Here is a 25,977-nt window from a genome sequence, read left to right as displayed (position 1 = left end):
GGATGAAGGCAATGGAAATATGGAGAGACTGATTGTAAGTAGAACGGAACCTTGAATCAGGATAGGAACCTTGTGGGAGGTGAATATTCTGATTTAATGATTTTATTATTATTATTACTTTTATTATTTCTATTATTGATTAATTGTATTGATTGATTTGCACTGCTTCAACCTGAGTAATTACTTAAAGCTGTAACTGCAATTCCAAAATAAAACTTATATCATTCCTGTATTTAAAGTAATTGTTTCAAGAGTATCATTTGACACTTTGTGGAATTTACTCCCTTATGGGGATTAATTCCCTTATTGGGGTTTTTAACCTCCTTGTTCAGAGTAAAATATAGGTTCATGCATCTGAAGAGTTTTATGGGTTACCTCTAACCAAACTATTTTAAAACAACACTCTAGGTCTAGACTATGTAGATCTTAAACACCAAAACCAGTCAAGTGAACGCACGATTAGTAGGATAGCGGTCATCAAATAAGGTATTAATAAAGGTCCTAGTGCATTAAAGGGTTGTTCATGTGCTAGGCTTATTAAGGAAAATGAGTGTGGCCTTGTGATTAGGATCGTTGGGGAGCTGGAGCTAAATATCTTACGACATAGTCTCTGAGTACACTCCTGTGTTTGGGGCTTTATAGTAAGGGAGCCAATTCATTAAAGTGTGACCTTTTAGACAGGGAGACTATTAACAGGACAGGGTGTATCCCCTGTTGCCTGGCGACACAGGGTACAGTCAACATACGTCCAAAGGGATCACCGAAAAAAGTCCTTGCGGTCTTGTTTCCATTCAGGTCCTGGGTATTCAATTCATAATCATGACATGATGTTGTATGATGTTGTGTATATGTATGGCCTGCCCAACATCTGTGGCCCTTATAAATATTATCTATTTGAATGTTTACATGTAATGAGAATATATTGCTTATTTTACTGTTTAAGTTATTGCGGAACATCTTGCTTCATTAGCATAAGACATCCAATGTGTAGACTATTCTGATGTGAAATCATGGCACAAAAGACCATTCTGACCACCCCAAAAATTGGCATGCGCACACGTGTCCAAAATTGGCGCACATTTGTCCTTTCTTGGGGTTTGGGGGTTTGGGTCACCGGCCCTAGGCTGCAAACTCTGCAGCAGAGTTGTTCAGGTTCGGATTACTTTCTAGCTGCTGTACAGTCAGTGTACCTGGATTGGATTCATGGACATTTTAATTGTCCTCTAGCCAGGGCATATGAAGTGCCTTAAATGTTATCAGTAAAATCTGAAAATGCAATAATCAGCAGTCTCACATAATGGAAATCTGTATTTTAAATGAACTGAATGAGGGCCTTCGATATGCACGCCAAGTGCTTTTCTTGGGTTATACATCCTCTTAGCAGACCTTATATTAATTGAACTGTACTTTCCTGTGCTTTTTTCCTGCTGTTAATAAAGTATTCAATCAATCAATAAGGACGAGGGATAAACAAACAAACAAACAATAACTAATAGAATAGAATAGAATAGAGGGTATGCGCATGCTTAAAGTGAATGGCAAATCGAGTGGCAAAGCAACAGGCAAAGTGAGTTTAACATTGTTTAATGTTGTTTAATGCACTCAGATATGACTTTTCTGTTTGGATGCATGGGCTGTCAAGGCCAGAAAGTAGTTTTTTGACACTCAGCCAAGCCATAGCCAAGCACTCAGCAGGCATTCCTGCATAACTTCCGGGTTTGATGATGATGTCACGCGCATACCCTAATAGGGACGAGTGTGTTTTGGGGCGAACGTTACATGATCTGCACCAGACTTTACATAGCACTGAATCCTGCGTAGAAGCTGTTGGTGAATTGCTACTGTATATGGCGCACGTGTCTGTTGTGGATGTGGCAAGGCATCAGAGCAGTTCCTCTGACGACGTGTCCCTGTCCTCTCATCTGCAGTGAGGTGTACACACAGACAGCTGCACCGCTGGGAGGATTCAGTGCTCATATCGCATGGGTAAGAGATGCACCTGCTAATAAGAAGTAAAATGTCGTTATGCTAGTAGGGAGGCAGCGTACACTAGCCATGCTTGCCATAGCTCTGCTGCGGCTTGTGCGGAAGCGTCCCAGTATCCAGGCTAACCTGAGAGAGAGTAGCCACATGTACAGTACAGTAGCCTACACATGATTTTTAGCACAACTAGCTGGATAGCTAGCTACACATGCAGCATAACGTTAGTTTAGTATTGATAACGGCATGCAACAGCACGCAGCCTTGTGTTATGTCGCTTAGCTGTAGAATGTGTTGCTGTCAACATTAGCATAGCAGTGATTTACTGACTATAGCTGACTGTCGTCACGACAGCTCAAGACTGATGTTGAACTTGACATAGCTATTGTGTGTGACAGTGTGACCAGACAAGCCTAACTTGTACAGACTGTACGTGTTGCTCACTCGGGTGTGCCTTTGCCTGTTATGTGTGGTGGCAGCGGTGGCCGAGCGGTCTTGATACCGGAAGGTCGCCAGTTCGTATCCCCGGACCGGCACGTTAAAATTACCACCGCTGAAGTGCCCTTGAGCAAGGCATTGAACCACTACCATGTTCTATGAGCAGGGCCTGGCTGTAAACAAGTATCTGATGCTTAGTCCAGTTACCCTGGGTAAATATAGTAACTTTGCTTTGCTTCCATATGTCACCTGTATTGAGACATGGGATCTACTATAGAGAATAATTAAACAATGTTACAGTTACACCAGTGGGTGGGTGTGTGCGTTTCCGTGATGAATGATGTGTTCAGGATCGAGGCGGAGCCGATAGTTCCATAAACATCACTGAAGTGTCACAGTGTGGCAGTTTTCTGACATGTCACATAACTGTCTTTTTCTGTAGATAGTCTGTAGGTCTGGACAACATCATGGAGGCTGTGAATGGCATGCATGACTTCAGTCTTGTTCTAAAACTAATCAAATACATTCTTGTTAGAATAATAAACAACTCTGGTAAAAAAAAAAAAAACTACCAGGAAAGAAACCCCCCCTCCATTACATAATGAATTCATTGATAGTTATGCATCAAAGATACAGCAGTTAACACACTGCTGACCTCATGTAACATGGAAAGATTAAAGTTATAATTTGACCAATAATAATTGAGTAATACATCAGTTGATTTGGATGATCTGTGTTGTTGGTACTCTATGTCTAGCTTTTGCAGGTCTCAGTGCCATGTTTCCAAGGCTGGCGTTGTGTTCCCGCCTGCAGTCCAGGACCCGGCCGCCAAATGTCTGCTCAGCCTTCCACAGGACATATTCACAGACCAAGTGTAAGCACTCACACAGCATTGTACTATAGGGATGCTAATCGATTCATCACCGTTAAGACATTCTTCAATTAACCCATTTTGACCTGAGATCAGAATCTAAAAATGTCTTCTACATCCTGACAGTTTTCTGAAAAAGCTATGTTTCTATGTCAGTCGTTCTTCGATTTTTCAAAAATAGCAGACCTACAAGCTCGTAGCGCGCCACTCGGTGGCGCGCTATGAGCTTGTAGATCTGCTATTTTTCAATAGCTAAAGCATAACATAATGCTAACACCAAAAGGGATTCCCGCCCAAAATGGGTTAATAATTAATCAAAAGTTCTGCGGTTCTATCATTGGGCGGTTTTCTGTGAATGTAATGCTGTCTGCACGGCACGCGTGGCCGAGTGTGGGCCAGTTAAAAAAAAAAAGTCTACTTTGTTCCAACCTGGTTTCCGCCTTGTTTATGTTGAATTTGCTAAAGCATAATTATTTGGGAAAAACTAAAAACAAACATGATATGCCCAGTCACCATGTTGCACCTGTGATGTTCCTTTTTTGAGTGGTGTAAACCACTCCTACGACTGGCTTTGTTAGTTTACGTGTCTGTCTGTCTGTCTGTGCTCAAAAAATGAGCATGGTTGCTACAGTCATCCAGTTCACACGGGTGTGATTTAATTACGTCAGACATTACGTCAGACCATCAGTCTATATAAGACCTTACACCACTCAGTTCACACGGGTGTGATTTTTTACTGACACCAAGTTTAAAATAAGAATTGAATGCACAGAATATCAATACGAAGCAACTGAAAAACACCTGTATTTCAAATGGTGGTGGATGGAGACAAAGGTATTGATCCATGGGTCGGCGGTTCGAATCCCGGCTCCTCCTGTCCACATGTCGAAGTGTCCTTGGGCAAGACACTGAAACCTACACTGCCACCAATGAGTCGGTCGGTGTGAGCTTACCACCATTGGTGTGTGACTGTGAATGTGGGAAGTGAGGACGCTGGCGTCGACTGTTCGCCGCTTCACCTGCCAATGTATGAATGAATGAACCATTGTAAGCGCTTTGAGTAGGCACGTAGTGCACAGAAAAGCGCCATAAAAATGCAAGTTCATTATTGATAATTCCCATCCCTACATTGTACAGTAACGCTATTAACCAAAGTGGGTACAATAACAATCACTGCAAACTAAATTGGTTATTATTAATCTGTCACTATTATGCCGTTCTTGTCTTATACAGTTCCTCTCACCCGTTCCCATGGGAAGTCCTTTGCTCACCGGAGTGAGTTGAAGCAGGCCAAGCGCATTGTTGTGAAGCTGGGCAGTGCTGTGGTGACCCGGGGGGATGAGTGTGGCCTGTCGCTGGGACGGCTGGCGTCAATAGTGGAACAGGTCCGTGTCACATTGTTGCCACTCTGGACAGTGGTGTAAAGTAACTTAAGTACATTTACTTAAGTAGTACTGTACTTGAGTAAAATGTTGAGGTATTTTTTCCTTTACTTGAGTATGCCAAATTTTCTATACTTTTACTCTCGGAGGCAAATGTTGTTACTTTTACTCCACTACAATTATCTGAAAACTTTAGTTACTTTGGAGATTTTTATTTATTTATTTTTAAAGATATTTTTTTTGCGGCTTACGCCTTTTATTGGTTTTTGAAGGGACAGGCAGTAGGCTGACAGGAAACGGGAGAGAGATGGGGGAAGACATGCAGTAAAGGCCGTGTCGGGCTCGGGAGTCGAACCCGCGGCACACTGCGACTGGATTACCAGTCGGGTGCCCAGACGGTTACGCCACCGCCTGGGCTATTTATTTATTTTTTATTAGAAAACATAACCACTTCAGCCCTATATACATTTCGGCCATTGGAAAATAGCAGATCTACAAGCTCACAATGTGTCGCATCGCGACGCATTGTGAGCTTGTAGATCGGCTATTTTCAAAAGATTTTGTACGCATTTCAATTGTGAAATTGATGATGATTGCTATGTAACAATAAAAATCACACACGTGTGAAGTAAGGGGTGCTTTTATTATCATGCATCTTCATGATGTAAAACTAAAAATATGAAAATAAATATCAATAAATGAAATGTATTTATTAACGAATTACTCTAGACAAAATAGCCGATTTGCTTGTCTATATATGACGTACATTTTCTATTCATTGTCAATGGCATTTAATGTTTGCGTTAGGACAAAAATATTAGGTGGGCATAAAAGGAGGACAACGTTGTTTGCATATGCAAGTAAAGATTTCAAATAATTAATTTTGGTGACTCGTTGTTGGTGTGACAAATGACAAAGGGTTATTATTTGTCTTTTTTCCCATGCAGGTGGCTGAGCTGCAGAGCCAGGGTAGGGAGATGATGATTGTCACTAGTGGAGCTGTGGCATTTGGGAAACAGCGACTAAGGCATGAGATCCTGCTCTCCCAGAGCGTCAGACAAGCCCTGCATTCTGGACAGAACCAGCTCAAGGACATGGTGAATCAAGGCACTGCACATCAGCATAGTACTGGCAATGGGTTACCCTTCTCAGACATTCCATCTTTTTGACAGTGAATGTTTGAGACTCAAATATTGTAGTACTTGAATGCATGCATGGTACTCTATGCTGTAAGTCCCTTCCAATTTAGACCAAGGAGTGTTTTTCTGGCAAAACACATTTTTGCAATCGATTCATAATCATGAAAACACCCTAGTTTGACACGTCTCATGCTACTTAAAGCATAATGACATTTAGAACATTTTGTACTTTTTATATAGGTTGTTAATGGTACCCCAACTTGCAGCAGCAGTTTCCCAAGGTCGCCGGCTCGGGCGCCCTAGCCAAATCATTATAGCATGCCCTGGGCTAGCCTGGGTTCCAACTTCCAGCCTGAATAGCTGCATTCTGTGAATTTGTTTAGTCACGTCGCTACTCAGTCTGGCCAGCAGGCGGCAGTCTCCTATTTCATAAAGTCACCTGTTGTGTACCCACGTTGTTGCCAGCTCCACTCTGTCCATGCTTTTCTCACTCGAGACTCGAGAGTAAAACCTACGGTAAAAAGTAAACACTAGTTTGATTCAGTAGTCCACTATGTCAGATTCAGTAGTACAAAAAAACCTGACAGCTGTTTGGGGTGAGCTTAGTGAATGATACGTACGTTGCAGCAGTAGCTGTGCATCATTGATATGACGTCAAACTGGTGTTTTCTTTTTTTTCCCCAACCCGCACCACAGACCAATCGGAAGCCATGGGTCGATTTCACCCTTTCATTCTGTACCTGTTGTATTTTTGTATATTTAAACCATGTTACCATGTTTATTATTATTATTGTGATATTGGAAATTTGATAATTGGTTTGGGCTTAGGTGGCATTAGTCACCACCCATCGTTAGAGCCAATCAGTTGTACCCCTTCCTGTATAAAGGTGCACACCCATTCCCTGTCACACTATTCCTGAAGAAGATCCTAAGGGATCGAAACGTTCCTCGATTTCACCCTTTCACATGACCCTCCTACCTTGGAGATAGGACTGAGTAGCGAAGTGACAAAACAAATTCACGGAACACAGTGAATCAGGCTGGAAACAAGGCTAGCCCTGGCCTACATCTGTGCAAAATGTGGCACTTTTAGATGAATTGGCACGAAATCACCCTTTTCTCTCCATAAGATCCTCCACTATGTGCCATTGTTTTCCATTCTCTCTGTACCACAGTCGGTTCCAGTGTTGGAGGCACGGGCGTGTGCAGCTGCGGGGCAGAGTGGCCTAATGGCACTGTATGAAACCATGTTCACCCAGTACAGCACATGCACTGCACAAGTATGTACCGGCACAAAATAAGTATTCCTTCATTACAGGTTTCGCTTCATGCTCGCTGGAATATTGAAATGACGAATGTTATTTATTGTGGCTGTGCAATAATAATGCATTTTAATAATCTACGGTAATGCTGTGAAATGTGATCTATGCTCTTAGTTGGAAGTACCACATTTCACATGGAATAGGACGATAATCAACTCAACTCAAATTGTTTAGAGACCCTGATGAAGGCTTGACAGCCAAAACACGTTGGTAGTTTTTTGTGTTTTTTGCCAAGCTGATGCCATTTAAAATAATGGCTTTTTATACTTGACGCAGACTGCAACAGAGTGCTGTGATGGATCTCCTTCGCCAACAAGCACCAGTTTGTTTTTTTAGATAACCACACGGACCACGGCAGCGCTTCCTCTTCTTTGTATTCAACGTCAACTCAAACTGTATTTATAGAGCACCTTTTTCATTCAAGTTTTATTTATTCTCAAAATTACACTGAGTAATTAAACTAATTTTCAGTGTCGTCAAGTAATACAATATCATAATATAGAAAAACATCACAATACATCAGAAAATCAGGAAAACAAAAACAAAAGGTATTCATGTGAATTTCATAGGTTTACAAATAAAAAGCTAAGACAAATTTCAAAACGATCTAAAAACAGCTACATATTGTGGGGGTCTGTAATGCTCACCAAGGTTTTAGTTTTTTTTTAACTCATTCACAGCAGGACTAAGTGCTACTTTTCCACCCTGATCTTACATTTCTCCATATTCTTTCCATGTCGACCCTATAGATCCTAGTGACCAACCTAGATTTCCATGATGAGCAGAAGCGACGCAACCTGAACAGCACCCTCCATGAACTGCTGCGCATGAACATCGTTCCCATCATCAACACCAATGATGCCGTGGTGGCTCCTCCTGTTCCCAACAGTGATCTGGGAGTAAACGTGGGTTCTTCTGTGTGTTGTGAGACTGACTTAACAGAAATTATACTTGAAACGTTTCTCTTCGCTTATTGTATTCACCTTCGCCAACTGTTCATGTACGCTCACATTGTTGCACATTTACTGTGTGTGTGTGTGTGTGTGTGTGTGTGTGTGTGTGTGTGTGTGTGTGTGTGTGTGTGTGTGTGTGTGTGTGTGTGTGTGTGTGTGTGTGTGTGTGTGTGTGTGTGTGTGTGTGTGTGTGTGTGTGTACGAGACCATGCACACACGTCACGTCACGTGTACTGTGTGTGTGTGTCCACCAACCGTTTTTCCGTATAAATGTATATTAAAAAACGCCCTGTTTCTAGAAAGGTAACCTTTCCCAGAAACAGGGCAGTGTGTACAGTATACGTGATGGTTTGTTTGTAACATACCATTAGCATATTTTGATTCATATATTATAATTCTTTAGACCCCCTCGTTGGTTTTGATATGTGCAATGAATTATAAATAAACAAATTGTGTGTTGTGGTGAGATGCTCCTCTTAATGACTTGTTTTTTTTGTATTTCAGGTAATAAGCATCAAGGATAATGACAGCTTGGCTGCACGTTTGGCTGTTGAGATGAAAGTAGATCTACTTATTGCTCTGTCTGATGTTGAAGGTACAGGAATCAACCGCAATGCAATATTTGTTAATGGTGTATTGCCTTCCATCCATTTATTTTTCTTGTAATTGAATTGAAAAGAGATTCTGAATGTGGCTACCCAGGGTAAAGAAATACTTATCCAAATAATAATCTATCCAACAGGCTTATATGACAGCCCTCCAGGAACAGATGATGCCAAGCTCATTGATATATTCTACCCCGGAGACCAGCAGTCTATCAAATATGGCACCAAGTCCAAAGTAGGCATTGGTGGCATGGAAGCCAAGGTCAGTGTCGTAGAAATGACTAGTCCATTGTTCCTCAAAGTGGGGTCCCCATAGGACCAATGACAACGAGGCTATTTCTCACCATGTTGTCTTGGCCAGGTGAAAGCAGCACTGTGGGCTCTGCAAGGAGGCACATCTGTTGTCATTGCCAACGGCACACATCCCAAAGTCACGGGTCACGTCATCACTGACATCGTAGAAGGGAAGAAAGTTGGCACCTTCTTCTCTGAAGTGAAACCTGCAGGTAATTGAAGTGATTTTTCTGTTTAATCTCCACTTTTTATTCTCCAGTGTTTCATCTATTCTCCCTATTTTATTTACCGTGTCTGTTTTTATTACTTACTTTTCATCGGATCACTAAAGGGAATTATATTGCATTTTAATTGTCAAAATGAGGACCTGCCAAAAGGTGCAATTAAGACCGAAGGTTAGTTAGTTCCTTAACCCACTTTGGGCGGGAACCCCTTTTGGTGTTAGCATTATGTTATGCTTTAGCTATTGAAAAATAGCAGATCTACAAGCTCATAGCGCGCCACCGAGTGGCGCGCTACGAGCTTGTAGGTCTGCTATTTTAGAAAAATCGAAATACGACTGACATAGAAACATAGCTTCTTCAGAAAACTGTCATTTTCAAACAGACATTTTTAGAATCTGATCTCAGGTCAAAATGGGTTTTAATACACTGTTTTTTGTTTTCCAACAGGTCCAACCGTGGAGCAGCAGACAGATATGGCCAGGCAGGCAGGCCGGACCCTGGCCGCTCTGCTTCCAGAGGAGGTGAGTTTCTCAATGGGCTCTATGCTCACGTCACACGCCATTTTGGAAAGAACTTGGGCCCCTTCCCTACTACCTTAGTTCACAGGTGTTACCGCTGATACTGATGAACGCTCTGATCCATCCTGGTCAAACAGAGTCAGGGTGCTGCTATTGTGCATGTTGGCTCACTGGAAACACTGCTACACCAGTGGGTCTCAAAGTGTCCTTGAGTGGGTTCCAAATGGCCCCGTATGGGTGTTTAACTCTGAGACTGAGGGCTCCATTTTCGTCACCGCTAAACCCCTTATCCCTAAACTTCTTTGCCTTTTTTTACTATTTTGCAAAACATTTTTGAATAGTTAAAATGGACAGTCTACAAGCTCACAACGTGTCAATGTAGATTGGCTAGTTGAAAAATATTTTTCAAAATAGTAAAAAAAAGGCAAAGAAGTTTAGGGATAAGGGGTTTAGCGGTGGCGAAAATGGAGCGCTGAGAGTGTACAAATGTACGGGTCCATTTGGTTCCATTTGTACACTGTCCAGAGTTATGGGGGTCCCTGAAATGAAAAGGTTTGAGAACCACTGCACAATAAATGGAACAGAGCCTTAACCCATTCTGGGCGGGAACCCCTTTTGGTGTTAGCATTATGTTATGCTTTAGCTATTGAAAAATAGCAGATCTACAAGCTCATAGCGCGCCACTCGGTGGCGCGCTATGAGCTTGTAGGTCTGCTATTTTTGAAAAATCGAAGAACCACTGACATAGAAACATAGGTCAAAGGTCAAACCTGACCTCAAAATTTAAAAAAAAATCTTCTAAATCCTCCAGTTTTCTGAAATAAATATTTTCATGATTTTTCTAAAATAGCAGATCTGCTATTTTTCAATAGCTAAATTATAACAATGTTTAAAACACCAAAAGGGGTTCCCGCCCAGAATGGGTTAATTAGTTTCATCTGTAAGGAGGGAAGTAGGGTCAAAGTCAAAGTCGTACGATTTGTCACACACGTTACCGCAGTGAAATTGGTTCTCCGCATTTGACCCATCTCTTGGAGCGGTGAGCCACAGCCAAGGAGCGGTGAGCCGCAGCCAAGGAGCGGTGAGCTGCAGCGTGCGCCGCGCTCGGGAATCATTTGATTAGTAGATTTGACCCCCAATCCAACCCATTGATGCTGAGTGTCAAGCAGGGAGGCATTGGGTCCCAGTTTTTACAGTCTTTGGTATGACCCGGCCGGGGATCGAACCCCGACCTCCCAGTTTCAGGGCGGACACTCTAACCACAAGGCCACTGAGCTGGTTTGTTTCGGAAGTAGGAAGAGTTATTATGTGAGCATATAGCCCATTCTCTCACCCAAAGCAGTGCTACTGCTGACATAAGATGACAAGTGGAATTGTACACCAAACAATTGCAGCTTTACTAGTTCTACATTGTATTAATACAGTACTCTACCATACATATTGGTCAAAAGTATGATTTACTCATTAAAATACATCTTGTATTGCAGCTTTAACAGTGACACAGTTGAAAATGCATTTAAAGTAGAGCTCTTCATGGATCCAAAATGACAGAACCTTAATGGATTCATGAAATTTGTTATGAGACCCGATTCTTTCCGACATGTTTTTCAAATGATGGAACTGAATCAGAATGGACCTGTTAAATTTGATCCAAAGACGGACCGAACCTAATTGGACCCACGTGATTCGTTCAGAGATCCAATTTGTTCTGAGATATCATATTACAGAATCGACCCCTACTGACAATAGCCAGCCTAATAATTCCAATTGCTGTCAAAAACGACGTTCTACTCGTACATGCCAGTTATAGGCTATGCCAATAAATTGCACGTTTTCATGCACACACCTTTGATTCCATGTAGGTGTAGTTTGATGCGATGTCCACTCTCCTAAAGTCGCTCAACTCACAGCCTGGCTGGCACGCGTGAACAGCAAAAAAAACAATCCCCCTCATTTTCACTTCACTTTCACTTCATGCTTTTCTCTAGCGAATAGATCCAGGATGCAGTGGCTCATATTATTATTACTATTACTATGTATGTTTTTGTTTTTGTTTGTTTGTTTATTAGAGGGGTGAGATAATCTGCCGGCTGGCTGAACTACTGACAGAGAAACAGGATGAGATTCTCAGTGCCAACAAGAAAGACATGGAGAAAGCAGCTGGTACAGACTTGCTATTCGTCATCACCTTTTCACTGTTGTTACCATGGAAATGGCTATTCAGTATTTTAGCTGTGACGTGAGATACTTCCGGGTCCTACTTTTGTGTCCCCATAGAGTTTTTTGTGTCCCCATAGAGTTATACTGTGACGCTCCGTCGGACTAAATCTGAGACGAAAACAACCACGAAAGTCTCATTTTACCGCTTTCCTCGCAACAACAAAGCTGCGCTGCTCTCCCAAATCTGGCTGTGACAGGCCGTCTGCCCCACACGGAATACTATCGCCATTTTATTTCATTGTGTCAACTAAATCCTCATTAATGCAAACTAGATTCAACATACTCAAGCCTGCAAACATTCTAAATATGCCCCCGAAATATTTTACTGAGCAAATGGACTGTTACCACCTTCAATAATAATGATAATAATAGTCTTTATTGTCTCCACATCATATTTGTTTTTGTCATGGAAACTTGTACAAAACATTAATAATTGTACTCGAGTTGGAAGCATTAAGACCCATTTTAACCCTCAATGGCTTCCTTTCTGAAAAATAACGTCATTGTAAAAAGATTCACGCGTTTAGATATTCTATTTACAATGAGATGCGGACGGGAGCTGGTGCCACTTGGACCCGGACGTAACGTAGCACTACAAAATGACGTCGGACTTAAATACTGAATTGATTCAAACATATAAGTGGATATAAACATATAAACATATATATATATAAACATATAAGTGGGTCACTCGACAGAGACTGCCCTGCTGGCAGTGACGGAGTCGCTCCATGCCGCTAGAGCGAACTCTCTCTCCTCCGTCCTGATACTCCTGGACCTGTCTGCAGCGTTCGACACGGTGAACCATCAGATCCTCCTCTCCACCCTCGAGGGGATGGGTGTCTCAGGCTCTGCACTCTCCCTGTTTGCATCCTACCTGACGGGTCGCTCCTACCAGGTGATGCTGAGAGGGTCTGTGTCAGAACCACACAGGCTCACAACTGGGGTTCCCCAAGGCTCGGTTCTGGGTCCTCTTCTTTTCTCTCTCTACACTACATCTCTGGGTGCTGTCATCCACTCCCATGGCTTTTCCTACCACTGCTATGCCGATGACACCCAGCTGATCCTCTCATTCCCCCCCTCTGATACCCAAGTGGAGGCACGCATTGCTGCTTGTCTGGCTGACATCTCGGCGTGGATGTCGACAAACCACCTGAAGCTCAACCTGGACAAGACCGAGCTGATGTTCCTCCCGGGGAAGGGCTGTCCGCACCGAGACATGGCCATCACCATTGATAATGCTGTGGTGACCTCAACTCGGACTGCGAAAAATCTGGGTGTGACCCTGGACGATCAACTGACGTTCTCGGCAAACATCGCATCAGTGACAAGGTCCTGCAGATTCCTCCTCTACAACATCAGGAGGATTCGCCCCTTCCTCACGGAGAAGGCAGCCCAGGTGCTCATCCAGGCTCTCGTCATCTCCCGCCTGGACTACTGCAACTCCCTCCTTGCTGGTGCTCCGGCATCTGCCATCAGACCTCTGGAGCTTGTTCAGAAAGCTGCGGCTCGTCTGGTGTTCAACCGCCCCAAGTTCTCCCACACAACCATCCTTCTCCGTTCTCTACACTGGCTCCCCGTAGCGGCTCGCATCCAGTTCAAAACCCTGGTGTTAGCCTATAGGGCAGTGAAAGGAACAGCTCCTTCCTACCTCCGGGCTATGGTCGATGCCTACACCCCTGCCCGACCACTTCGGTCTGCCACCTCGGGGCGACTGATTGCCTCGTCACTCAAGGGTCCTTCTGGCCGATCCACACGGTCACGACTCTTTTCTGTTCTGGCCCCACAGTGGTGGAATGAACTTCCCACTGATGTTAGGACAGCAGAGTCACTGCCCATATTTCGCCGCAGGTTGAAAACCCACCTCTTCAGGAAACACTACCATTCCTCTCTGCCTGACCTACTTGTTGTTAACTAGTTGTACGAACGCTTGTTTTCTATTGTTGTATTGTTTATTGGATCTTGTTTAGTCGATACACTTAATTGTTTTAGCTCATGCTCATTTGATTTAGCTATTTTGTCTCATCTGTTTAAGGAAATAGGTAGCTGATATATTGCACTTTTACCTTAGCACTAGGTATACTCTTGGTTGCTTGTTTTTGCAGAAAATGCACTAAAGACTTCTGGTGATTAGTAGTTTTTGTTCCCTACCTATGTTGAATACACTTATTGTAAGTCGCTTTGGATAAAAGCGTCTGCTAAATGACTGTAATGTAATGTAATGTAATGTATATATACTTAGTAGAACATACTAGAACAGTAGTTCCCAAACATCTTAGCCCGCCACCCAAAAAATAAATTAGACGTTTGCCCGGCCCCCAAACTAGTGGAAAAAACTGCCGATCTACAAGCTCACAACGTGACGCTTCGCGCCACGTTGTGAGCTTGTAGATCGGCTATTCTCACTACTTCTTAAACATTTGTTTTCTAATTTATGGAATTTATTTGATTTTTCTTTTAATTTCTTCATGACATTTCCGGAAAAAACACACACACAAAAAACACTGAATTAGCCCGCCACCCAAAAAATAAATTAGACGTTTGCCCGGCCCCCAAACTAGTGGAAAAAACTGCCGATCTACAAGCTCACAACGTGACGCTTCGCGCCACGTTGTGAGCTTGTAGATCGGCTATTCTCACTACTTCTTAAACATTTGTTTTCTAATTTATGGAATTTATTTGATTTTTCTTTTAATTTCTTCATGACATTTCCGGAAAAAACACACACACAAAAAACACTGAATTTTGTTTTTAATTCATGAACAATTTTGCTTTTTTTGGGAACGTGAAATAATAATTCAAAACAAAATGTAAACAAAACGTATAGGGACCCAAAAATACTTTATAGAAAAACGCTATACAGGTAGAAGGTCACAAGGTGTTGCCTCGCAGTTATGCCCCAAGGGTTTCTGTTGTGGTGTTTCAGTTATGCCCCAAGGGTTTCTGTTGTGGGGTTTCAGTTATGCCCCAAGGGTTTCTGTTGTGGGGTTTCAGTTATGCCCCAAGGGTTTCTGTTGTGGGGTTTCAGTTATGCCCCAAGGGTTTCTGTTGTGGGGTTTCAGTTATGCCCCAAGGGTTTCTGTTGTGGGGTTTCAGTTATGCCCCAAGGGTTTCTGTTGTGGGGTTTCAGTTATGCCCCAAGGGTTTCTGTTGTGGGGTTTCAGTTATGCCCCAAGGGTTTCTGTTGTGGTGTTTCAGTTATGCCCCAAGGGTTTCTGTTGTGGTGTTTCAGTTATGCCCCAAGGGTTTCTGTTGTGGGGTTTCAGTTATGCCCCAAGGGTTTCTGTTGTGGGGTTTCAGTTATGCCCCAAGAGTTTCTGTTGTGGGGTTTCAGTTATGCCCCAAGGGTTTCTGTTGTGGGGTTTCAGTTATGCCCCAAGGGTTTCTGTTGTGGGGTTTCAGTTATTAAGGGTTTCTGTTGCTCGCTATAGGTCGCCTTTCTGCGCCCCTGCTGAACCGCCTGAGTCTATCTTCATCCAAGCTGAACAGCCTGGCCATTGGCCTGCGTCAGATCGCGGTGTCCTCCAGGGACAGTGTGGGCCGGGTGGTGAATCGAACCAGGATTTCAAACAACCTGGAGCTGGAACAGATCACCGTACCTATCGGTGTCCTCCTGGTCATCTTTGAATCCCGCCCTGACTGCCTCCCACAGGTCAGTTAAGAGGCTTACATACTGTACTTCAAATGAATCCAACTGACATTCAAATTTCTCTTGGTGTTTGTACCTATATTGGAGGTAGGCTTGTGAGACCTCTCAGCCAATCAAAAGCCAATCAACTTCTGAACAATCACACTGTCCGATACTTTCTTCAGATAGTCAGGGGTGCAAGGTCTTCGAAATGTTCAAAAGCACACTCAAAACCCACCTTTTCAAACTGGCTTACCCTACATAACCCTTATTGTTTGTTCTTTTTTGTATTTATTTTTTATAGTTTTTAACCTTTTAAACCTTTTTAACTAGTTTGACACAATTTTTCTAATAAAAATGTCTGTACTAAAATGTCTGTAAAGCGACTTTGGGTACCCAGAAAAGCGATATATAAATCGTATGTATTATTTATTATTATTATTATTAAGGTCGTCCAAAGAACATTCTGGAGTTCTCAATAGTGTCATTTTGTAGTTATCCCGAAAGGAGTATGCGCCATTGCGCCCATCCTTTAGTCCCGTCCTGATTGTCACCACAGAGAGTTGTCGATGTTCGTCATGATGATCATACCATCTATTTAGTTATAGATCGGGGACGAACCCTATCCGACAGCCACACTACCAAAAGCAAGCGATCAGAAAACAATGTGTGATGTGTTTTCATTTAAATGATTTAATGTTAGTGTTTTTGAGTGGTGCAAACCACTCCAACAACCAGCTTTGTCTGTATGTTTGTGTAATTGGTTTGTACTGTCTACCATGGTAGACAGTACAAACCAATTGAATATTCTACCATGGTAGACAGTACAAACCAATTGAATATTCTACCATGGTAGACAGTACAAACCCATTTTGTATTTTTCAGCATAAAACACAACATTAACTTAAACACAACCCAGAAAACGTGTAGATCACAGGATCTACTGAATGTGAAGTGCATTGCATGCAACCCATATATTTGCATATGCATATACCTGATTCTAATGACTAATTTGGCAATTCAATTATCACTAATACTGATATGGGACTTGTGACATGTTAAGATCTGACTATTTTCCTGAACACATGACACAAATATTTTGTTTCCTTTGAACAGGTGTCGGCTCTGGCGATGGCCAGTGGAAATGCTCTGTTACTGAAAGGTGGGAAAGAAGCTGCCAACACCAATAAAATTCTACATCAACTCACTCAGGAAGCACTCTCCCTTCATGGTGTGTCAGACGCCATTCAACTGGTACGACAACGAGCTGAACATTTCAGTATGACTTTGTACGTACTGTACCAGACAGTGGCCTTGTGGTTAGAGTGTCCGCCCTGAAACTGGGAGGTCGGGGTTCGATCCCCGGCCGGGTCATACCAAAGACTGTAAAAATGGGACCCAATGCCTCCCTGCTTGGCACTCAGCATCAATGGGTTGGATTGGGGGTCAAATCAACTAATGATTCCCGAGCGCGGCGCACGCTGCGGCTCACCGTTCCAAGAGATGGGTCAAATGCGGAGAACAAATTTCACTGCGGTAACGTCTGTGACTAATCGTACGACTTTGACTTTGCAAAGTCATACTGCTCATTATCAGTGGTGGAAAGTAACTAAGTACATTTACTGAAGTACTGAATTTAAGTACAATTGTGAGGTATTTATTTCCAATGTCCAATACTTTTACTTCTACTCCACTACAATTATTTGAAAACTTTAGGTACTAGGTAGATTTTGATTATTATTACAAAACATACATTAACCACTTCAGGCCTAGATTGGCCATTTGAAAATAGCAGATCAGCTATTTTCAAAATATTTGTATACATTTGAAAACTTGACTTAGTACTTTATTTTATTTTATTTTATTTTATTTTTTAAGTACATTTTAATGCCAATACCTTTTTGTACATTTTGAATTCTGGACTTTTACTTGTAACGGAGTAGTTCTACATTGCAGTATTGATACCATTTTGGGCGGGAACCCCTTTTGGTGTTAGCATTATGTTATGCTGTAGCTATTGAAAAATAACAGATCTACAAGCTCATAGCGCGCCACCGAGTGGCGCGCTACGAGCTTGTAGATCTGCTATTTTTGAAAAATCGAAGAACGACGACATAGAAACAGCTTTTTCAGAAAACTGTCAGGATGTAGAAGACGTTTTTAGAATCTGATCTCAGGTCAGAATGGGTAAAAGAAGTAAATCATTTGAGTAGGCTTTTTCCACCACTGCTTATTATTATCCCATGTGGGATGTGTTTCTAGGTGGGCACACGTGAAGAGGTCGAGGACCTGTGTAGACTGGACAAAATGATTGACCTGATCATTCCTAGAGGCTCGTCCCAGCTGGTCAGGGAAATCCAGAAAGCAGCCAAAGGCATTCCAGTGCTGGGCCACAGCGAGGGCGTCTGTCACGTCTACCTGGACGCTGACGCCAGCATAGACAAAGCTATAGACATTGGTATGTACTGACTGACGTGGGGCTTGTTGGTGGCACTAAAGCAATATTGAAAATTCCTTTTGTCCATACAGTACTGTGTGCATGTGTCTTATGTGCAATTATGTTTGGTTGTTTCACGGTCACCACCTATGCCTCATAATTCACACACACACACACACACACACACACACACACACACACGGAAACCATATTTGTTCCATTGTACAAGGTACACACTGTTATAAACAGGATGGATGGATGCATAGATAGATTTGGAGTGAGGTACTATATTGAGCTCTATAAGATAGATTTTGGTGATGGACTGATTTGGGTCTAATCTGTTGTTTTTTTTGCAGTCAAAGACTCAAAGTGTGACTACCCTGCAGCGTGTAATGCCATGGAGACCCTGCTCATCCACAGAGACCTGCTGAGAACTCCTATGTTTGATCAGATCATTGACATGCTTCGAGCGGAACAGGTAAAACAATATGAACTCACACAAGCTGTACTGACCTATCATGGTCAGTAGTAATATGCGCAAACTCTTAGGTAGTTGTTACAGTGAATTCACGGCACACTACAGTTCATATTGAGGCTGGTTTTTAGCATGGCATTTCTGGAGGGGGGGGGGTCGTTAGTGAAAATTGCCAAATTAGTCATTAGAATCAGGTATACGCATATGCAAATATATGGGTTGCATGCAATGCACTTCACATTTAGTAGATCCTGTGATCTTTTGTGGCCAGATGTCATTTCCTGGGGTAGTAAATAATACAAAAATAAATCGCTATAAAATTGTGTAAAAAAATACATATTTAGCCCCATGTTCGAATGCCCCGTCCCTCTGTCAAAAAATAGCTAAATTCGCTAAAACGAAAGAAAGCAGCAAATTAATTTTTTTTAACACTCAACAATCTTTTACTTTCTAATCTAACAACCTAAAACATGAACCTTGGTTGAAAAAAAGGTTGTCCTTTTAAAATGCCTATAAACTGGGATTTAATATGTAAAAACAATATCTGGGGTTTCAACCATATACTGACTTATCTAATATTGGTTTCGTTGCAAACAGACCACTAGGGGGCGAGCCCAACTCATTTGTGATGGTTTTTGAACACCTTATGCCCATACCTAACACCATGCCAAAAATCTAAAACTTTTGGCCAAATCCTCTCCCAGCTATAACCCCTAAATGCCCAGGCGCTGTAAAATGGCTGATCACTGCTCCCAGTTGTTGGGAAAATGCAGATAGTGGGGTGGGAAATTTGGTATAGTCTTTTTTTTATTGGTCTAAAATATTGTCTACATATATTCATGAATCCACTTGCTGACCGGCTGTCAGTATTGAGAATTTATTTTATTAGGGGTTTCTTGTGACCCTACCATTAACATCCAATATATTTCAAACTTTCCTTATGCTTTAAGTAGCATGTGACATGTCAAACTAGGGGGTTTTCATGATTCTGAATCTATTCCAAGCATTAGTTTTGCACAAAAAAAACACTCATTGGGCTAAAAATGGCCATAGCCGTCATGACAAATGTGATGAGGTCAGCACATTTTGGGCACATTTGGGCAACTGGCTATGGCTATGGTTTTTAACCCATGCTTGGAATGGATTCAGAATCATGAAACCCCCCTAGTTTGACATGTCACATGCTACTTAAAGCATGAGGAAAGTTTGACATTTTTGCCTGCCATAGGATGTTAATGGTAGGGTCACAAGAAACCCCTATAAAAAACGTGCTCAATACCGACAGCCGGTCAGCAAGTGGATTCATGAATGTATGTATATAGACAATATTTTAGGCCAATAAAGACTATACCAAATTTCCCACTTTAAAGGGATAGTTCAGATTTTTTGAACTTAAGTTGTATGAAATACTTGCCATTAATATAGTGGTTGCAACTGTATTAATTTATTGCCCGAGTCCTGTGGTGGGAGTTCTGCTCTGGTTTTGGTGAAATATCAAGTAGTTCCGGTCATTTTGTGGGGGGCACTGGGGGCCACGCAGTAAAAGTAAATTAATCCACAAAACTAACTTGTATTGTTGACCTATTTCTAAAATATTAGTGCAACTTCCGTTCTTTTTTTACCCCTCTATCACACAGAACTATGTTTTTTGTGTCCATATCACTAGGTCCAAAAAATAGTTCCATGTGATAGAGGGGTCAAAGTTGAACGAAAGTCGCGCTAATATTTTAGAAATAGGTCAACAATACAAATTACATTCGTTTTGTGGATTTGTTTACTTTTACTGCGTGGCCCCAGTGCCCCCCACAAAATGACCGGAACTACTTAATATTGACCAAAACCAGAGCAGAACTCCCACCACGGGACTCGGTCAATCAATTAATACAGTTGCAACCACTATATTAATGGCAAGTATTTCATACAATTTAAGTTAAAAAAATCTGAACTATCCCTTTAAACAAAAGAAGCCTGTCGGCTAAGAGGACACATTTCACGTATGTGCTACTATACAGTGGCATAAAAATACAAATCTATTCTATTCTGACTATTCTAACTCCACATTCGGTAAATCATGTTTTTATTCATGATGTTATAACATCATATATATATTTTTTAAACAAATCCTAAATGCGCCACGTCTCTGTGTGTCTGCGTGCGTGTGTGTACGGTTGTAATGCACGTAACTCGACAACCGTTTGCCCCACCGACTTCACATTCCACACACGCAGTCCACACCCCCGCACGGTGGCTCCTGACCACCGTGTACACACGTCCTAGCACATTTTCATTGATATCAAACGAAAGAAAAATGTTCTGATTTTTTGTCTTTTTTTGGGGGGGGGGGTTGACCTCTCCTTCTGCACCATACTCCTTGCTGTTGGCGCATGCTCGCTGCCGTTCACTTCCCTGTTTACCGCTCAGAAAAGGCTCGTATCTCCTAATCTAGGGAGCTCTCCATGGTTTTGACCAGATGGATATACTAAGCTCTTCATTTCTGACTTCAACATGCCTCTCGTTTAAAATATGAACGCGAGGGATTATCCAGCGACTTTATCGTAATCATAGCGAGGTAAGCAAGCAACATTATTTCTCCCGGTTTTTGTACGGAACGGAATGGGGGAATGTTTCAGAGTAAAAGCTGCCTTATCTGCGCGGCACCCCGAGCTGCTATTTTGAAAGAAATCCCGGCCCTGATTGTGTTAATGAAGGGTCACAGAAAACCTTATATTAACTTATCAATTATAGCTTGAGATTATTTTTATTTTGTTTTGAGCGGCGATAGCCCCTCCTATGTCCAGATTTTGGTTTATGTGCACAAACGTTGTCCTAACACACACGCCATTGACAATGAATGGACAATTTTGAGTGTTTGTGTAAACACAAACATTGAAGACGAAGGTGAGGACGCAAATTCTGATTGGCCGGAATGAGATGATGTATGATGATGTACGATAAGATCACCGTACATCACTTCTCACGGTGGGGATTTATTTATTTTATTATTATTATTATTATCTTTTTTTATGATGATGATGATCCATGCATGTTCCTAAAATCATGCTACTATGTTCCCATAGGTCAAGATCCACGCTGGTCCCAGATTTGCTTCATACTTGACCTTCAGCCCGTCTGAGGTGAAGTCTCTGAGGACAGAGTACGGCGACCTGGAGTGTTGCATCGAGGTGGTGGACAGCATGCAGGATGCCGTGGACCACATTCACAAATATGGCAGCTCCCACACCGATGTCATTGTTACTGAAAATGGTTAGCAAATCTACACCATACATTAACCCATTTTGACCTGAGATCAGATTGTAAAAATGTCTTCTGCATCCTGACAGTTTTCTGAAAAAGCTATGTTTCTATGCAGGGCTTAAAGTTCTCAATCCTGGGGACTGATTTCAGTCCTGAGGATTTCATAGGGGTCATTTAATGAGATCAGTGCAGATTTGCAAAAAAATCATTTTCAGTCTTGGGATTTATTTTGGCTTTAAGCCCTGTTCTATGTCAGTCGTTCTTCGATTTAAAAAAAAAATAGCAGACCTACAAGCTCGTAGCGCGCCACTCCATGGCGTGCTATGAGCTTGTAGATCTGCTATTTTTCAATAGCTAAAGCATAACATAATGTTAACACCAAAAGGGGTTCCCGCCCAGAATGGCTTAACAACTTCATGCACTGGTTTTTAACCCATTTTGGGCGGGAACCCCTTTTGGTGTTTTAAGCATTATGTTATGCTTTAGCTATTGAAACAATAGCAGATCTACAAGCTCATAGCGCGGCACCGAGTGCCGCACTATGAACTTGTAGGTCTGCTATTTTTTGAAAAATCTTAAATGTGCCTCAAATCTTTGAATATATATTCTTTCAGAGTTTCAGTTTTTAACTCAAATCTTTGCTTCTGGGGGGTCCCTGGGACAACATATTTTCAGATGGGGGTCGTCGGCATATTACATATAATTTTTGGGGTCCTTGACATGAAATATTGAGAACCACTGATATAGAAACATGAGGTTTTTCAGAAAAAAATACATTTTAAAAATATTTTTTTTCCTGGTCTCTAAACTACCTCCCCCTGGCCAGCCGGGGCGCCTGATGGAGGGGAAAGGAACTGGTTGGAATAACGTGTTCCTTCCATGCGCTACGTCCAACCAGGGAAACCCCCCCCCTGTCAGGTGTAAAGGAGCAACTTGGACACTCAGGCATGAAGGAAGCATGAGTTCAAGTCCGTTGCTCTAGGTTGGCGGAGGGTGTGTAGACTAGAGCCCAGGATCACATTCGTTTTGACACAGGGGTGAAAAATGGGTTACAAAATCGTGGGATAAAAATTTAAAAATAAAATAAAAATACATTTTTCTTTTTTATTTCGACGTCAGGCCTAAATGGGTTTAAGGACAACTTTAGTTTTTTTTTAGGTTATTAGAGAAACTAAAAGATGAATGTAATTTAATTTTCATTTGCTGCTTTCTTTCGTTTTAGCGATTTTAGCTATTTTTGTAGCTACAGGGGGGTGGGGGCATTCGAGCATGGGACTAAATATGTATTTCTTTTACAAAATGTTATAGCGATTTATTATTTTATTATTTACTATAGTCCTACTAGACCCCGTAAAATTACATCTGGCCACAAAAGATCACAGGATCTACTGAATGTGAAGGGGAGGTGACAAACTGTCATATTGAGCCTATAACACAGTATGGCAGCCCCCCCCCCTTCACATTCAGTAGATCCTGTGATCTTTTGTGGCCAGATGTAATTTTCTGGGGTCTAGTAGGACTATAGTAAATAATAAAAAAATAAATCGCTATAAGATTTTGTAAAGAAATACATATTTTAGTCCCATGTTCGAATGCCCCCGCCCCCCTGTAAAAAATAGCTAACCTTATATTAAGGTTTTGTAATAAAAATATTTTTATTTTGTTTTGAGGGGCGATAGCCCCTCCTATGTCCAGATTTTGGTGTATGTGCACAAACATTGTCCTAACACACAAACATTAAATGCCATTGACAATGAATGAACAATTTTGAGTGTTTGTGTAAACACAAACATTGAAGACGAAGGTGAGGACGCAAATTCTGATTGGCCGGCTGTAAAAAATTGCTAAAATCTCTAAAACAAAAGAAAGCAGCAAATGGAAAAGAAAATTAACATTCATCTTTTTACTTTCTCTAATAACAACCTAATGCTGCATTCACATGGAATCATGCAAGCGGTAGGCGGCAACCGGACTTCATTTTAGTGGACGGGGGAGCAGGACGGTAAACGGAACAGGACGGCACGGCAGCCCGGCATATTTTTACCGTGCCGTGCCGTCCAGCAGGTATTGCCGTTTTGCCGTCTACCGCTTGCCTGATTCCATGTGAATGCAGCATAAAACATGAACCTTGGTTGAAAAAACTAAAGTTTTTTTTCTAAATTTTTATCCCACGATTTTGCAACCCAGTTTTTTCACCCAGTGCCAATTATCTAATGTAATCCTGGGCGCTACACTTCCTCTGCCAACCTGGGGGGGCAGTGGACTGACCTCATGCCTCCTTCTATGCATGAGGAGTCCAAGCTGCTTCTTTTCACCTGACAGGGGGGAATTTCCCTGGCCGGACGTAGCGCATGGAAGGAACACGTTATTCCGACCAGTTCCTTTCCCCTCCATCAGGCGCCCCGGCTGGCCAGGGGGAGGTAGTTTTAGAGGATTACTGCATGTTTTTGTGAGGGTACCTACCCTAGGAGACACGGGGAGAACATGCAAACTCCACACAAAGTTGTCCTTTTAAGTAGTGAATATATTGAGTTCAACATTGTGTATTTCCACAGAGGACACCGCTGAGCAGTTCCTACAGCAACTCGACAGTGCCTGTGTGTTCTGGAACGCCAGCACACGTTTTGCTGATGGCTACCGCTTTGGCTTAGGTAGGTACAGATTAAAGCAACGATGGTTTGACATCTCTCCGTTATAACATAATACATATAGTATACAGTATGTCTTGTCTTTGCTTATTTTGAGCTCAAGATTGAGTACTAAAACTGACAAAGAGCTCATTTTGAGGTATTTGTAATATTGCAGGAGCTGAGGTTGGCATTAGCACGGCACGGATCCACGCCAGAGGCCCTGTCGGTCTAGAGGGGCTCCTGACCACCAAGTGGGTACTTCGGGGTGAAGGGCACACCGTGGCTGACTTCTCTGATCAAGGCAGTATGAAGTACCTCCACGAGAACATCCCGGTCCCCCATAGGAACCTCAACTAGGACCCCCACCGATTGGAAGCACCAACACTGCCCGATGTACTTTGAACTGCAGCTCCGTTTGCCTGATATTACAACATAAAACTTTTCATTCAAAAGAGCCTCGCTGTTTTCCTGAGCCTGCACACAAGTCTCTGTCTGAGATTCTACCCGGATATAGACTCCCTTGGCCAATAATGATGCGTTTCTCACTCGCTAGGCTTGGACGGCATCTATTTTTATACCTTTCTGACACTTTACCGTGGTAGATGGTACTGTATATGTTTGGTGTTTAACCCATTTTGACCTGAGATCAGATTCTAAAAATGTCTTCTACATCCTGACAGTTTTCTGAAAAAGCTATGTTTCTATGTCAGTCGTTCTTCGATTTAAAAAAAATAGCGGACCTACAAGCTCGTAGCGCGCCACTCGGTGGCGCGCTACGAGCTTGTAGGTCTGCTATTTTTCAATAGCTAAAGCATAACATAATGCTAACACCAAAAGGGGTTCCCGCCCAAAATGGGTTGAAAATGTGAATACCGGTAGATACATCTTTTAAATATTGTATTGCCCATAGAATAATGAAGTGTCCTTAATCCATATTCAGCATGACCCAGTGACACTTGTTGCTGTGGCAGATATTGATATTGGTGAGCTGAACAGAGGTGAAGTCCAGGTGACAGACTGGCAATCACATCGTGACTAATTTACCGCTTTTGTAGTTGGAACAAGTCCTCAATATCTTCACGATTCCTTGTCTGTATTTTTGACTTTATTGAAAATCATACCATTGGTATTGATAACTAGCCTGGTACAGTACACTATACTATACTATAACACCTTGATACCGCCCAAGCCTAGTGCCCACATTGTTTTGAAGAGGGATGATGAATCTTATCAGTGTCATTATGACGACAAGCGCCTGTGACGGTAACACGAACTCCCGCCTAGGTTATTTCATCCCATATCAGATTTTTCTTCCTAGAAGGACTGAAAGTAATAAAACAGTTGTGATTTTGTAACTATCATTATTTTTCTACTTGGAAAGTTCTGTCTTTTTCTAACTTATGTGCTGCTCGTACAGCTCGTTTTCTTCCGTTTCTTTTTGGTCATGGTCCTACCGTTTTGCACAAATGATTTGAATAAATATGCTGTACAGTTCTTTACTTCAAAGTCCTGTGTAATGTCTGTAACACACGGTTGCAAGAGAAGAAGTTGCATTGGAAGTCGGTGGTTTACAGATGTATTTAATGTAAAGGCAGATCTTGATTAT

General features: G+C 42.1%; 1 protein-coding gene across 1 annotated transcript; it reads left to right on the top strand.

The window, feature by feature from the left end:
* The first annotated feature begins 1,728 nt into the window (after positions 1–1,728).
* LOC306931004 (delta-1-pyrroline-5-carboxylate synthase-like) lies at positions 1,729–25,870 on the top strand. Its single transcript, XM_079512168.1, has 18 exons — positions 1,729–1,986; positions 3,176–3,292; positions 4,523–4,674; positions 5,619–5,768; positions 6,986–7,090; positions 7,882–8,037; positions 8,590–8,680; positions 8,828–8,952; positions 9,052–9,196; positions 9,656–9,729; positions 11,796–11,889; positions 15,378–15,598; positions 16,691–16,828; positions 17,837–18,032; positions 18,368–18,489; positions 21,564–21,750; positions 24,297–24,392; positions 24,547–25,870. Exons 1-18 carry the CDS (start codon positions 1,983–1,985, stop codon positions 24,726–24,728), a joined length of 2,355 nt encoding a protein of 784 aa, XP_079368294.1. The 5' UTR covers positions 1,729–1,982; the 3' UTR covers positions 24,729–25,870.
* Positions 25,871–25,977: the final 107 nt, after the last annotated feature.

The sequence above is a fragment of the Electrona antarctica genome (genome assembly GCF_951216825.1).
Source record: "Electrona antarctica genome assembly, chromosome: 10".
NCBI classification, from domain to species: domain Eukaryota; kingdom Metazoa; phylum Chordata; class Actinopteri; order Myctophiformes; family Myctophidae; genus Electrona; species Electrona antarctica.
The sequence above is the reverse complement of the archived record's forward strand: the minus strand, read 5'-3'. Positions and strand labels throughout refer to the sequence as shown.